Genomic DNA, 15,027 nt, shown 5'->3' with positions numbered 1-15,027 from the left:
TATCCTCAGAAGCAGAGGTGACTCTTGGTCTTCCTTTCCTGGGGCGGTCCTCATGTGAGCCAATTTTTTTGTAGCGCTTGATGGTTTTTGCCACTGCACTTGGGGACACTTTGAAAGTTTTCCCAATTTTTCGGACTGACTCACCTTCATTTATTAAAATAATGATGGCCAATCGTTTTTCTTTACTTAGCTGCTTTTTTTCTTGCCATAATACAAATTCTAACAGTCTATTCAGTAGGACTATCAGCTGTGTATCCACCAGACTTCTGCACAACACAACTGATGGTCCCAACCCCATTTATAAGGCAAGAAATCCCACTTATTAAACCTGACTAGGCACACCTGTGAAGTAAAAACCATTCCTGGTGACTACTTCTTGAAGCTCATCAAGAGAATGCCAAGAGTGTGCAAAGCAGTCATCAAAGCAAAAGGTGGCTACTTTGAAGAACCTAGAATATAAGACATAATTTCAGTTGTTTCACACTTTTTTGTTAAGTATAATTTCACATGTGTTAATTCATAGTTTTGATGCCTTCAGTGTGAATGTACAATTTTCATTGTCATGAAAATACAGAAAAATCTTTAAATGAGTAGGTGTGTCCAAACTTTTGGTCTGTACTGTACATACATACATATTGTAGAATACCCGATGCGTTAATACAGGCCACGCAATATATAACATTGGCCACGCAGTATATAACACAGGCCAAACAGTATATTACACAGCCCACGTACTATATAACACAGCCCACGTAGTATATAGCAGCCACTCAGTATATAACACAGGCGACGCAGTATATAGCAGCCACGCAGTATATAACACAGGCCACGTAATATATAGCACAGCCCACACAGTACAAAACACAGCCCACATAGTATCTAACACTGGCCAGGTAGTATATAGCAGCCACGCGGTATATAACACAGCCCACGTAGTATACAGCAGTGTGGGCACCATATCCTTGTTTAAAATAATAATTAAAATAAAAAATAGTTATACGCGTATACTCACCCGCCGGGATCCAGCGAAGCTCTGGAGATGCGAGCGCGGCTGCCGCCATCTTCTGTTCCCAGAGATGCATTGCGAAATTACCCACATGACTTAGCGGTCTCACGAGACCACTAAGTCTTCTGGGTAATTTCGCAATGCATCTCTGGGAACGGAAGATGGCGGGAGCCGCGCGCGCCTCGGTGGACTACGGAGGGTGAGAATAGCAGGTTTTTTGTTTTTTTATTATTTTTAACATTACATCTTTTTACTATTGATGCTGTGTGTGTGTGTGTGTGTATATATATATATATATATATATATATATATATATATATATATATATATATATATATATATATATTATAATATATTATTAAGACTATATATATGTTTTTACTATTATTTGAGGCCATGGATCCATTCTATGTCCGTTTTGCAAGCTGGCGAGAAAATCTCACCGTAGGGATGCCATACGGATGTCACACGGATAATTTGATGCGAGGAAATCGCATCCTCGCACTGCACACAGATCACTGTTTTGGAAACATTTGTGTGATTCTCTTCCGTGTAAGTCGGACCGTATTTTTATACGTTGTGTGTGTCCCTGGCCTTACTGTTGTTATTTCTCTGGGGGGCAAACAAGGATTCAAAAGGGTTGTCTGAGTAGTGGAGAACCCCTTTAAGGCTAGACAAATCCCTTTAATCTGTACTTCAGGCCTCTAAGAACTGGATAAAGAAGTTCTGCTTCCAGTCTACAGCCTTGCTTGTTTCCTTTGTGGCATGGATGTCATCGCCTATGTGTTGGATTCTCTGGAATGTGGATCTTGCTGCTGTTAAATGAGATAAAAATGGATCTTGTGTTCCTCTGCCAGTTATTGCTGACAATATGCGCTATCTGGAGAAATTGCCCAATTAGCTTCTAATTAGCTGCTTGTATAGACTAAAATGCTGCATCTGCAGATCTGGAAGTTCATGTGTGAAACGCTTTAGTATAGAATCTGATCTGAAAATTCTACAGCCTCTAGAATAATGGATGTTACAAGCGCCTTGTTAATTATGGAAAATGGCAGTAATTGCTGCTACTGTAATAATTCATACACATCAATTAACCCCTGCTTATCAGCTCAAGTAGAGATGAATTTCCTAAAACAAAGGCATGCGTTCATTTTTAGTCTGCAGTTGTCTTCCTCCTTTTTCCATACAGCAATAAGATCTCTTGGCTAATGATGAATTGGGGATTTGCCTGAAACAGGCTAAGTACGGTAATTAAGATCGCCTATGGATTTATAAGACCAGGTTCACACAGACCGTGAAATGCAGCACTCAGGGACACGCTAACATGTAGGTTCAGTGAACACGTATAGTGCTCTACATTTGTACAAAGGCTTAGGTTACAAAGTGGTCCCTGAGGGGGATTTCTGGGCTGCTACTTGCAATACCAGTTACTTTAAATACGCATGAGCGATGAGCTTCTGGACATATGGAAACAAACTGAGCTGCAAGTAGCACTCCTGACATCTCCCTTCAGGGACCACTTTGTAACAGAAGTCATCTAACAAGATGTTCATGTAACATCTGACCGAAATCTGTGTAAGAAATGCCACACAAATGTCTGATTACTGCCTGAAAAAACTGCAGGTTTCAAGTAAATGCTCTCGTACACCAGAGAAATGTCTGAAGGTAGCATTAGGAGGGGCTCTGATGGCTGCAAAAATAGATGTAACTAAAGAGCAGGTAGTTGTCAGATGATGTGTAAACCTACTTTCTTACTAGTTTATGACTAGGCTGGAGCACAGTGCCCACCTATGCTTCAATAATAATAATACTTACCGTATTTGTGTTTCCAACACATAAGGTAAGAAGTCGGGTAACTAACCACTCATAGAAAGTACCCTAGCTCCTTGTGTCTGCAGTGAACAAGGTGGGACAAGACAACGTCTGCAAGGGGTTTGTATGTTCTCCCCGTGTTTGTGTGGGTTTCCTGCAGGTTCTCAGGTTTTTTCCAACAGTGCAAATACATACTGATAGGGAATCTAGATTGTGCGCTCCAATGGGGACCTTTATGTTAAAGTCTGAGAAGTGCTGTGGAATTAATGGTGCTATATAAGCAAAGCATAATAATAATCATACATGTCCAGATTTATTGTTTTACATAACACATTATGCACATAACAATTCTGTACCATTCATGCACTTTAGTATGATGTTTTCACTTTAAACCACAGAATCCTTCTCTAGTACAGTGGGAATAGTCAGGGTGCATGGTTTCTTGCACAGAAAGAATAACGCCAAGGTATAGTGAGCATTCCCACTGACAGTTATGACTGTGATGTTTTTGTATTTCCCTTTGTAGACCTTCTCGGACAACCTGGGCTTCCTGATAAGTGTTTTCTGCGCCCTGGGAGTTTTCACTTTGCTCTTCATTCTGGTGTGCATAAAAAGTGTGCTTCAGAAGGGTATGAAACTGTTGGCTGTCATCATCTGGGTTTGCCTAGTCGCCATGGGCTATGCATTTATATTCACTAGCAGCATTGTGACTCCATGGGATCAGGTACGTGTAATAATCTACATGGCCACATATACTACAGAATGCTTTTCTCCTTTTTCTAATACACTGCGTTCTGTCTACACTGCGTTCTGTCTTAGGTTTATTGGACGCTGTTTGTGACTGTCAGCCTGTACACCATGCTACCTTTGTGTATGAAAGGGGCAATATTTGCTGGGCTTATCTGCTCCCTATCACATATCATTGTTCTCAGTGTTTACGTATCTTCGTCAAGTCAGCAGTCTGCTGGAGAATTTGCCTTGCAGGTAAGAATCGCTTCAGTCCAGAACTAATCACCGTTTATTTTCCCTGTGCCAACCATTAAGGGTACTGTCACACTCTGCAACTTTCCAACGATCACGACCAGCGATACGACCTGGCCATGATCGTTGGAAAGTCGTTGTGTGGTCGCTGGGGAGCTGTCACACAGACAGCTCTCCAGCGACCAACGATGCCGAAGGCCCCGGGTAACCAGGGTAAACATTGGGTTACTAAGCGCAGGGCCGCGCTTAGTAACCCGATGTTTACCCTGGTTACCATCGTAAAAGTAAAAAACAAACCGTACAACTCACATTCCGGTGTCCGTCAGGTCCCTTGCCGTCTGCTTCCCGGACTGACTGAGTGCCGCCGTAAAGTGAAAGCACAGCACAGCGGTGACGTCACCGCTGTGCTCTGCTCTTACTTTACGGCCGGCAGTCAGTCAGAGCGGGAAGCAGACTGCGAAGGACCTGACGGACACCGGAATGTGAGTATGTACTGTTTTTTTTTTTTTTTACTTTTACGATGGTAACCAGGGTAAACATCGGGTTACTAAGCGCGGCCCTGCGCTTAGTAACCCAATGTTTACCCTGGTTACAAGCGAACGCATCGTTGGATCGGTGTCACACACACCGATCCAACGATGACAGCGGGAGATCCAGCGACGAAAGAAAGTTCCAAACGATCTGCTACGACGTACGATTCACAGCAGGGTCCCTGATCGCTGCTGCGTGTCAGACACCGCGATATCGTATGGATATCGCTGGAACGTCACGGATCGTACCGTCGTAGCGACAAAAGTGCCACTGTGAGACAGTACCCTAAGTCCCCCAAAGACTTTAGACTAAATTCTGCCAAACCCTGCATTTGGAGCATTGGCTGACAGTGTATGCCTAAGGTGTTCCTTTAACACAGACCACCTGGCTGCATGATACGACAGTAAACTTTTACTGTTCAGCTGTCTTTTGAATGTCTGACACAGGCAGACCAAAGTAAATGATGCACACTGAGTGATCTGTACTAGATCGCTCAGTGCACATAAGTTGCCATGGTTCTCGGCATCGCAAGCCTTGTTTACACAGGACGATGCATCACCAAGAACTATACTCTTTTGCGTTGCACAAAAGATAATTGCACCCGATGAATGAGCATTGGGTAATCGGCAGCCTGTATACCCGGCAAGATAATCGTGAAACAAACGTTTTAACAATGGTTGTTTACTATAATCTAGCAGTGTAAATGTCTCTTAATATCAAGAGGAGCCTCCCAACTGTCACCCTAAAGATGTCAGGAGATAGAAGGATCTAGATTTTTATTCTCTGGCAGTTAAAGCTGTTGTCCTGCCTTAGGCCTCTTTCACATTTCCGTCGGTACGGGCCCGTCGCAATGCGTCGGGCTGACGTACCGACGGACGTTGTGAATTCTCTGCACTACGTGGGCAGCGGATGGACGCATCCGCTGCCCATTCTGCAGTCCGGGGAGGAGGGGGCGGAGTTTCGGCCACGCATGCGCGGTCGAAAATGGCGGACCCATCGCACAAGAAAACGTTACATTGAAGTTTTTTGTGACGACGGTACGCCAATTACCGACGCATCCAGTGCACGACGTATGGAACGTGTGTCCATACGTCGCAATGCGTTGGTAATACAAGTCTATGTGAAAAAAACCGCATCCTGCGGGCAACTTTGCAGGATGCGTTTTTATCACAGAATGACTCATTGCGACGTTCACAGAACGACGGAAGTGTGAAAGAGGCCTTAATCTACAAGTTTGCATTCACTCTCTGTGACCACAAACTTGTGAATCCTCAGAGTGCGTCCACTGCTTGCTGTGAGTTTTGGCCAGCGCCATGAGAGGAGGCGGTCATGTGCCGATTAGACTGTATCCGGCCTCACTCAATGCAAGTGTATTGAGCGATGTCGGATACAGCCTAGGCATAAATCCTAAAATAAAAAGTGCAGAAATAGCAAATATTAGCATCATGCTAAAAAAATATATCTTTATTGGGTCATATTAAAAAAAGAAAAAAAAAAAAAATGTTTTCAACAAACCGCTGAAGCAAAAAATCTAAAAGGGGCATCAATGCCTGCAATTGATAGATTGATCCCTCCAGATTTTAGCAATCATTTACGTTCCATAGAGAGTAGTGCTATAAGCAGCCTCCACACTATGATACATGTGCATAAATGCTATAGCCATACAAGGAGTGACAACGTAATATAGAGAAAGTTAAGTATAACCACCAAAGGCAGGAGATGCTTTCCGGGTCCCCTATGCACATTTCGGCGCTTACCTTCCTCGGGAAAGAGGGATTGGGTCAAATCACATAATTGCAGTCACATGACCGCTCGCTGCCGGCACAGAAAATCCTCATCGTGTGCAGTTTGTGAGCTGTGAGGATTCACAAGTCTGCAGTCACTGAGAGTGACTTCAGACTTGTGGCTTAATACCAGACAACCCCTGTAAGTCACTGTCAGATCATTCACAAAGGACACAAAGTATTCTGGTAGGCTGCTTGCTTCTGTTTAGAAGGAGGTTTGGGATGGACAGGAGAGATGGCTATTGGCCAGTTGATTGTGCACCCAACCGCTACCTATGTATGGGGGCATTACAAAACTTTATTAAATATTTGACATTTTTCTATTAAGAGCACTTGCGTATTTAATTAGAAGACTAAACAACACCTTAGCTCACTGCCTGTCATATCTGCAGATTATAGCAGATGTGGTTATCTTGCTGTGCGGGAATGTGGTTGGAGGTTATCACAAACGAGTCACCGAAAGTGCATTAAAGGACACCTACCATGAAGCTATCAACTTCTTTAAATCACGACGCAAATTGTACTCGCAGGAGAGGCAGCAGGTACAGTAGGGCTTTGTTCCTATTATCTGTCATTTCTAAATGTATCCTACAGAGGACCTTTTTAAATTTTTTTTTTCTACAATTAATCATATTTTTTGCATTTCTGTTGTAGACCTGCTTTTAATCAGTTATTCTACTGTGTAAATCATGTTGGTGTTGCTATATTGGAATTTTTTTGTTCGTGTTTTTTTTAGTCTGACTAAACAGACTGGGAGAGACATACTGTAAGATAATTTATTGTGGCAATGATCATAGGCAAAATGCCATCAACAACATCAACTTCATTGAGTTTGTTTCCCAGCTGAGGCTTTTTTGGATTAGACCATGCCTCTCCAATTTAGCAGGTGTACTAGCATCAAGTTGCATTTATATCTTACACTCTTATTTTTCCGCTTCTCAGGAGCAGCTGCTGCTTTCAATTCTGCCACAGTATATTGCAACGGAGATGAAAGAAGAGATCATAGCGAGATTAAAAGAAAAGCGACCACAGCAAGAAAATACCAACAACTTCCATAATCTTTATATCAAGCGGCACAAAGATGTAAGGTGTGTAAAAACAAATCTTCAGCTTAATGACATTGTGATACGTCTCTGCAATGAAGACTTGTATATTTCCCACGTCCACATGATGAACCATTGTTCAGATAAGCTGCTTTAATGTTTTGCAGTATCCTGTATGCTGATATTGTGGGCTTCACACTACTTTCCAGTGAATGCTCCCCCAAAGAGTTGGTAATCATGTTGAATGAGCTTTTTGGGAAGTTTGACCAGATTGCAAAGGTGAGTAATGAAGGTGTAAATGAGTGCTTAAACTTGCGGCAATATAAGGTGGTCTTTGGAATGTTTTCATTTTTGCACAAGACACAAATGTTCAGATTGATGAGATGTTTTGTCTTCTGCAGGAAAATAACTGCATGCGCATCAAGATTTTGGGAGACTGCTATTACTGTGTGTCAGGACTACCAGAATGTTTGCCAGACCATGCCAAAAACTGCGTACAAATGGGCTTAGATATGTGCCAGGCTATACGGTGAGAACATTTGTAACATTCTTCCAGTGTTCTTTGTTTCCACTTTAGTTGGAAGTTTAGAAGTACAGGTGCTACTCACAAAATTACAATATCATCAAAAAGTTAATTTATTTCTGTTCTTCAATATAAAAAGTGAAACTCATATAGTATATAGAGTATATATACAGTATACAGAGTGATCTATTTCAAGTGTTTATTACTGTTAATGTTGATGATTATGGCTTATGCCAATGAAAACCCAAAAGTCATTATCTCAGTAAATTAGAATAATTAACAAAAACACATGCATTGACTTCCTAAGCGTTTACATATGTCCCTTAGTCTGTTTCAGTAGGCTTCACAATTATGGGGAAGACTGTTCACTTGACAGATGTCCAGAAGGCAGTCATTGACACACTCCACAAGGAGTGTAAGCCACAAAAGGTTATTGCAAAAGAAGCTGGCTGTTCACAGAGTGCTATATCCAAGCATATTAATGGAAAGTTGAGTGGAAGGAAAAAGTGTGGTAAAAAAAAGGCCATTCAAAACTTTTGGGGAGATTCACAAGGAGTGGACTGCTCCCGCTGGAGTCATTGCTTCAAGAGCCACCACACACAGACGTATGCAGAACATGGACTACAAGTGTCACATTCCTTGTGTCAAGCCACTCATAACCAATAGACAATGCCAGAAGCGTCTTACTTGGGCCAAGGAGAAAAATAACTAGACTGTTGCTCAGTGGTCCTAGGTGTTTTCAGATGGAAGTAAATCTTGCATTTCATTTGGAAATCAGAGTCCCAGAGTCTGGAGGAAGAGTGGAGAGGCCACAATCCATGCTGCTTGAGGTCTAGTGTGAAGTTTCCACAATCAGTGATGGTTTGGGGAGCCATGTCATCTGCTGGTGTAGATCCCCTGTGTTTTATCAAGATCAAAGTCAGTGCAGCCGTCTACCAGGAAATTTAGAGAGCACTTCATGCTTCTCTCTGCTGACAAGCTTTTTGAAGATGGAAATTTCATTCTCTATCAGGACTTGGCACGTGTCCACACTGCCAAAAGTACCAATACCTGGTTTAAAAACAACAGTATCACTGTGCTTGATTGGCCAGCCAACTCGCCTGACCTTAACCCCATAGAGAATCTATGGTGTATTGTCAAGAGGAAGATGAGACACCAGACCCAACAATGCAGACGAGCTGAAGGCTGCTATCAAAGCAACCTTGGCTTCCATAACACCTCAGCAATGCTACAGGCTGATCGCCTTCATGCCAAGCCGCATTGATGCAGTAATTGATGCAAAAGGAGCAATGACCAAGTATTGAGTGCATTTACTGAACATACTTTTCAGTAGGCCAACATTTCTGAATTTAAAATAATTTTTCAAGCTGGTGTTATAAAGTATTCTAATTTACTGAGATAATGACTTTTGGGTTTTCGTTGGCTGTAAGTCAATAATGATCAACATTAAAAGAAATAGATCACTCTGTTTGTAATGACTGTATATAATATATTAGTTTCACTTTTTGTATTGAATAACTGAAATAAATTACCTTTTTGATAATCTAATTTTGTGAGAAGCATTTGTATTAATGATCCCCAGGACTGGCCCCACAGTAGTGCTAAGAATACATTCATGAAACCTAAAGGGCTTGTGCACACGTTGCAGATTTGGTGAGGTTTTGCCATGCAGATTTGCTATCAAAGCCTGAAGCAATCCTAATGCCAGCAAAGTGAATGAGAAACCTGAAGTGTCATGCACATGTTGCTTATTTATTACTTGCAGATTTGGTGCAGAACATAATCTGAATTAAGTCCATTCTCTGTGCCTTTTTGCCTTGCGTTTTTCACCATTAACTTCACTCAAATCGGGCAAAAGTGCAGGGCAAAAAACACGCATTAATGTAGCTGCGTTTTTCCTGCCAAGAGATGCAGAAATGGTGCATACATTTCTGCATCCATTTACTCAACGTGTGCACATAGCCTAATAAAGAAACATATTATTTAACATGGACACTGTCAGTAAACAATTATATTTATTTTCTAATAAATGATCTAATGCAAATTACTAATGCAAAGCCTTTGTTAACCACTTCATGACTTGCCCATTTGAGGCCTTTAGGACAAAGCAATTTTCTCTGCCTTTATTTTGTGGGTCAGTACAATTATGATGATGCCAAATTGATGTAGTTTTATTTATGTTTTACTACTTTTGTATGATCAATGCATTGTTTGAAAAAAATAATTTCCTTTTGTGTCACTGTACTCGGGGCTGTTAGGCAGACACAAAACATGTGGGGATTGCCTGACTGCCACGAAACATGCGGATGCGAACATCTCACTCTGGCACCCGCGATACTCGGTCAGTACCCAAGCACATAGGCTCATCACTAATAGTGACATAGTGCTATAGTACATGTCGTTACAGATGCAGCACTACTAAGTATGTGCCATTTTTAACCCCTTAACGACCGCCGATACGCCTTTTAGCGGCAGCACTTACGGGTACTTATGCCTCAGCACTGCTTTTTAACGGTGCTGAGAAATAAGTGTATAGCACCCCCCAGAGTCAGAATTTCACCGGTGTCTCGGCTATTGGGGATAGCTGAGTCCCCAGAGAACATGATTCGGGTCAGTTTTTACCGACCCCAGTGTTACGATCGCCATTAACAGAATAACGGTGACTGCAAAAAAAAAGTCAGATATCCCATGTAATTTCTCCCTCCTCTGATGTGATCGCACATCAGAGGAGAGAAAAATGGGGTCCCCATTTCCCAATTTTAAAAAAAAATAATAAATCAAACCCTCCTTTATCACCCCCCCCCCCAGTTAGGTAAAATTAATAAAAGAAAACAAATTTATTTTCATTTTTCCATTAGGGTTAGAGTTGGGCTAAAGTTAGGATCAGGCTAAAGTTAGGGTCACCAAAAATAGCCCTTAATCATCAAAACCCGGATGACCGTGAGACAAGCCGAATGTAAAAAGACAAAGGTCCTACAAACATTATTTTGCAAAACAACATAAATAACACAATTTAAAAAAAAATCCATAAGAGGATAGTTGGAGATGAGAGCAAATCTTGCAGAAAAGATGGAAACAGCAAAACACTGGACAGATGAACTGCATAAAATCAATGTCCGGACAGTAAATGCAGAAAGAACACATCCAACACTGCACATATCCCTAAGGTGATAATACTTATTAAAAATGTATGTACCGAGAATACACCGTATTAATTCTACTAAATAAAGTGCATAGTGCAAAAACTGTGCTGTATAGGAGGATATAGACCACATAGATGAATCATAGAGCCGGACATTGCTGGGGTTTGTCTCTGATCACCTCTGAGTGAAACAAATGACCACAAGTAAGATCAAAATAGATCTAAATAAATTTAAATAAAGACAGATCAGAGACAAAGAATGCACATCATAGCTCAAGGTATATTAAATAGGAACATAAATAAGGGAGCCAGAGATAGTCATAATTTATCCAGCGTTCAAAGATGATCCAGTGTACCCCTTTACGCATGTTTCGATGTATATCTTCCTCAGAAGGGGTGCATAAAGTTAGGGTCGGGCTTCCAGGGTTGTGATTATTGTTGGGATTACAGTTAGTGTTGAGATTAGGGTTAGGGGTGTGTTAGGGTTAGGTTTGTGGTTAGGGTTATGTTTAGGGTGGGGATTAGGGTTAGGGGTGTGTTAGGGTTATGGTTAGGGTTGGGATTAGGGTTAGGTGTGTGTTGGGGTTAGGGTTGTGGTAAGGGTTATGATTAGGGTTAGGGGTGTGTTGGGGTTAGGGTTGTGGTTAGGGTTATGGTTAGGGGTGGGATTAGGGTTAGGGGTGTGTTGGGGTTAGGATTGGGATTAGGGTTAGGAGTGTGTTGGGGTTAGGGTTGGAGTAAGAATTGGGGGAGTTTCACTGTTTAGGTACATCAGAGGGTCTCCAAACGCGACATGGTGCCACCATTGATTCCAGCCAATTTTGCGTTCAAAAAGTCAAACGGTGCTCCCTCCCTTCTGAGCCCTGCCATGCGCCTAAACAGTGGCTTTTCCCCACATACGGGGTATCGGCGTACTCAGGAGAAATTGCCCAACAAATTTTGTGGTTCATTTTCTCCGGATACCCTTGTGAAAATAAATTTTTTGTGAAAAAAGTAAAATGTTAATTTTTTCCTTCCACGTTGCTTTAGTTCTCATGAAGCACCTTAAGGGTTAATAAACTTCTTGAATGTGGTTTTGCACACCTTGAGGGGTGCAGTTTTTAGAATGGTGTCACTTTGGGGTATTTTCTGTTATATTGAACCCCCAAAGTCACTTCAAATGTGAGGTGGTCCCTAAAAGAAATAGTTTTGTAAATTTTGTTGGAAAAATGAGAAATCACTGGTCAACTTTTAACCTTTTATAATGTCCTAATAAATGTTTATTAACTAATTTGTATGACACCACTCTCTGATTTAAGGGTACAAAAATTAAAAGTTTGAAAATTGCAAAATGTTCAAAATTTTTGCCAAATTTCCGTTTTTTTTTATAAATATACACAAGTTATATCGAAGAAGTTTTACCACTAAAATGAAGTACAATATGTCATGAAAAAAACATTCTCAGAATCAGTGGGATCCATTGAAGCGTTCTAGATCTATAACTTCATAAAGTGACAGTGGTCAGAATTGTAAAAATTGGCTTGGTCATTAAGTACCAAATTGGCTTGGTCACTGACGGGTTAAGCCATGTTTTTCTTTCCTGATTTAAACCTTTTTTTGATTTGTATTTTGGGAGGGATTTTTCCTTTTTAAAAACCTTCTTTAGTGCTCGTACAGGTGATACACAACACTACCTTAGCAGTGCTGTGTGTTACACTGTCCTGTCAGCTCTTGACTGTCAGCCTTCGGCAGTATCTTATTAGCCTTAGGGTATGTGCACACGCTGCGGATTTTGCTGCGGGTCCGCAGCAGTTTCCCATGAGTTTACATTACAATGTAAACCAAAAAACGCTGTGCACATGCTGCGGAAAAAAATGCGCGGAAACGCAGCGGTTTACATTCCGCAGCATGTCACTTTCTGCAGATTCCGCAGCGGTTTTACACCTGCTCCAATAGAAAACTGCAGTTGTAAAACCGCAGTGAAATCCGCAGTAAATCCACGATAAATCTGCAGCAAAAACGCAGCTTTTTTGCCCTGCAGATTTATCAAATCCACTGTGGAAAAATCCGCAGTGGACCATTCTACGTGTGCACATACCCTTAGTGTGTGGCACACACTGAGGCTTTACCTCTGTCAAACTCCTCATGCGCTGCTGTTGCTAAGAACCGTGGCATGCAAGGGGTTAAATTGCTAGATTGGAGAGAACGCAGTAGCCTGACTGCAGCTGATCACAACAGGACAGAAGCTTTACTGAGTGATCAGATTTACGTACAGTATGTAATGTGCTCTTTACAACATATGGCACTAAAAGGTTAAAACCCTGCATGCCTATATTCTTTGATGTGGTGCTGTTTAATAGCGCTGAGGAGTGTTGTCGTCCAACAACTTGCATAATGCACATATGCACTACCCAGTGTGAGACAGTGACTGGCGTTATTGTGAATGGCTGGTATGTGTCGCAGAGGCGGAGGTCCTCTGTGCTGTAAGCCTGAATGTTTCTCTGGGAGCTTTGTTTAGTTTGAGGGATGGGCTAAACAATGGGTGTGTCTCATGAGATATAATGAGACTGTTACTTGGTCACATGGTCTCTGTGTTGGAAGGTCCTTGAAGAGGACAGGCTTTCCTGGAAGCACATGGAGGAGGTCATGTGGCTGCAGAGTCCATGACTGCTCTCTGACTTGGGGTAGACACCGTCCTTCTGAGAGTCTGGAACTGACAGGTTTGAGCTTGTCGAGCAAGTCATAGTACGGGTCAGTGGTCCCAGTCAGGACTGACTAGGAGTCAGTGTGTGGAGTGGAGCTCCTGGAAGGTATCCTTGGACAAGGGGGTTGTAAGAAAAGCAGACAGGTGTAGCTTCTGTATGAACTGGTAGTCATGATATGGTCGTGGATGTAATGAAATGGACTTTACCTTATGCGGTTTATGCTGAGTAAATGAACCGGATGGACTGTTTTTGTGAGAAACCGTTCCTGTGTGCCTTAATCCCGTTGCCAAGTGAGTGTCCCCCAACACATTCAGTGAGTGCTACCTCACACCAGAATAATTTGATTAATCCCCAATACCCACAGTTTTAAGCATGTCCTAAAAACGCATTTCTTCAGAATGGCCTACCACTTCAATACATTAATCTAACTATCCCTGTGTTGCCAATTCACAATTTTTTTACCATAACCAGGTTCCTCGCATCATGTTCTTACATGCTTTATGCATTTATAGCCCTCTGTGTCTGTGCTGTTACATATTTCGGCTGATAACCGGTTCATACAGCTTTACATGAACACCCGAGCCTTACACTATGGCTGGTCCGAACAACGAAAGCAATTGTTACCATCCACCTCTCGTGTCTCCCCTTTTCCTCATAGATTGTAAGCTTCCTCTTTGTATCTGTTTTGATCAGTGTTTATTGTTACGCTGTAATGTCTATTGTCTATGTCTATTGTCTGTACAAGTTCCCTCTAGAATGTAAAGTGCTGCGGAATATGTCAGCGCTATAGAAATAAAAATTATTATTATAATGCAAACATTCATCTCCTCCAATTTAACTGTATTTTTAGCAATAATTCAATGTAGTTTCTAGACTTAAGCATAAGATCTAAAAATATCTTTCTTGTAAAGTAGGGGATGCATGGCCACTTCGCTTCATACTTTTGCCATTATGTAACTGTGTGTAAATCCACCAATTTGTGCAGGTCAGTTGTGTTACCATGGCAACTCTCAAGGAATTGGAACTGAATAATTCTGTGCATTTCCCTTCGTTTTCTCCCCTCCTTCACAGTATTGGATTATTTTTTTTTAATTTACTAAAACTCCGATAAATCAGCACAACTAATTCCCGAACAAAATCTATTTTCTTCTAAATTTTCAATCATAGACTGTGTATAGGGGACCATACACTGCTACCCTTCAAATGTCTAGCGAGGTGTCCCTGCTCTCTTTTGACATTGAGAGGCAGAAAGTGGGGAGAAGTGTCTGGCATGTTGGATTTGTTAACATGCCCTGTCTTTTTAGTCAAATGGGAGATGGCTGTTGGTTTCCAGCACTTTATTACTCCCCACTATTGAGAACATATGCACAATTAATTACACGAACCCGAGTAAGAAAAAAGCTCTCGGACAAGGGCCACCTGAGATGTATGCATAATATATATAGTACCGAATGCTCTCAACGCTCATTCACGTGAGAATCTTCCTGTTCACATTCAATTCACACAGATCAAAAAATTGTT

The 15,027-nt window shown here is 41.6% G+C and overlaps 1 protein-coding gene across 2 annotated transcripts in view; it reads left to right on the top strand.

The window, feature by feature from the left end:
- The window catches only part of ADCY4 (adenylate cyclase 4), a 114,190-nt gene that overhangs the window by 68,845 nt on the left and 30,318 nt on the right, over nucleotides 1-15,027 (top strand). For both annotated transcript variants that reach the window (XM_077298198.1, XM_077298205.1), the window contains exons 3-8: nucleotides 3,345-3,542; nucleotides 3,638-3,802; nucleotides 6,507-6,656; nucleotides 7,057-7,202; nucleotides 7,325-7,436; nucleotides 7,559-7,686. In XM_077298198.1, coding sequence (XP_077154313.1) covers nucleotides 3,345-3,542; nucleotides 3,638-3,802; nucleotides 6,507-6,656; nucleotides 7,057-7,202; nucleotides 7,325-7,436; nucleotides 7,559-7,686 — 899 coding nt within the window. The remainder of the gene's footprint in view (nucleotides 1-3,344; nucleotides 3,543-3,637; nucleotides 3,803-6,506; nucleotides 6,657-7,056; nucleotides 7,203-7,324; nucleotides 7,437-7,558; nucleotides 7,687-15,027) is intronic.

Source organism: Ranitomeya variabilis, chromosome 1, assembly GCF_051348905.1.
Source record: "Ranitomeya variabilis isolate aRanVar5 chromosome 1, aRanVar5.hap1, whole genome shotgun sequence".
In the NCBI taxonomy this organism is placed as follows: domain Eukaryota; kingdom Metazoa; phylum Chordata; class Amphibia; order Anura; family Dendrobatidae; genus Ranitomeya; species Ranitomeya variabilis.
This window is presented reverse-complemented; position numbering and strand designations above follow the sequence as displayed.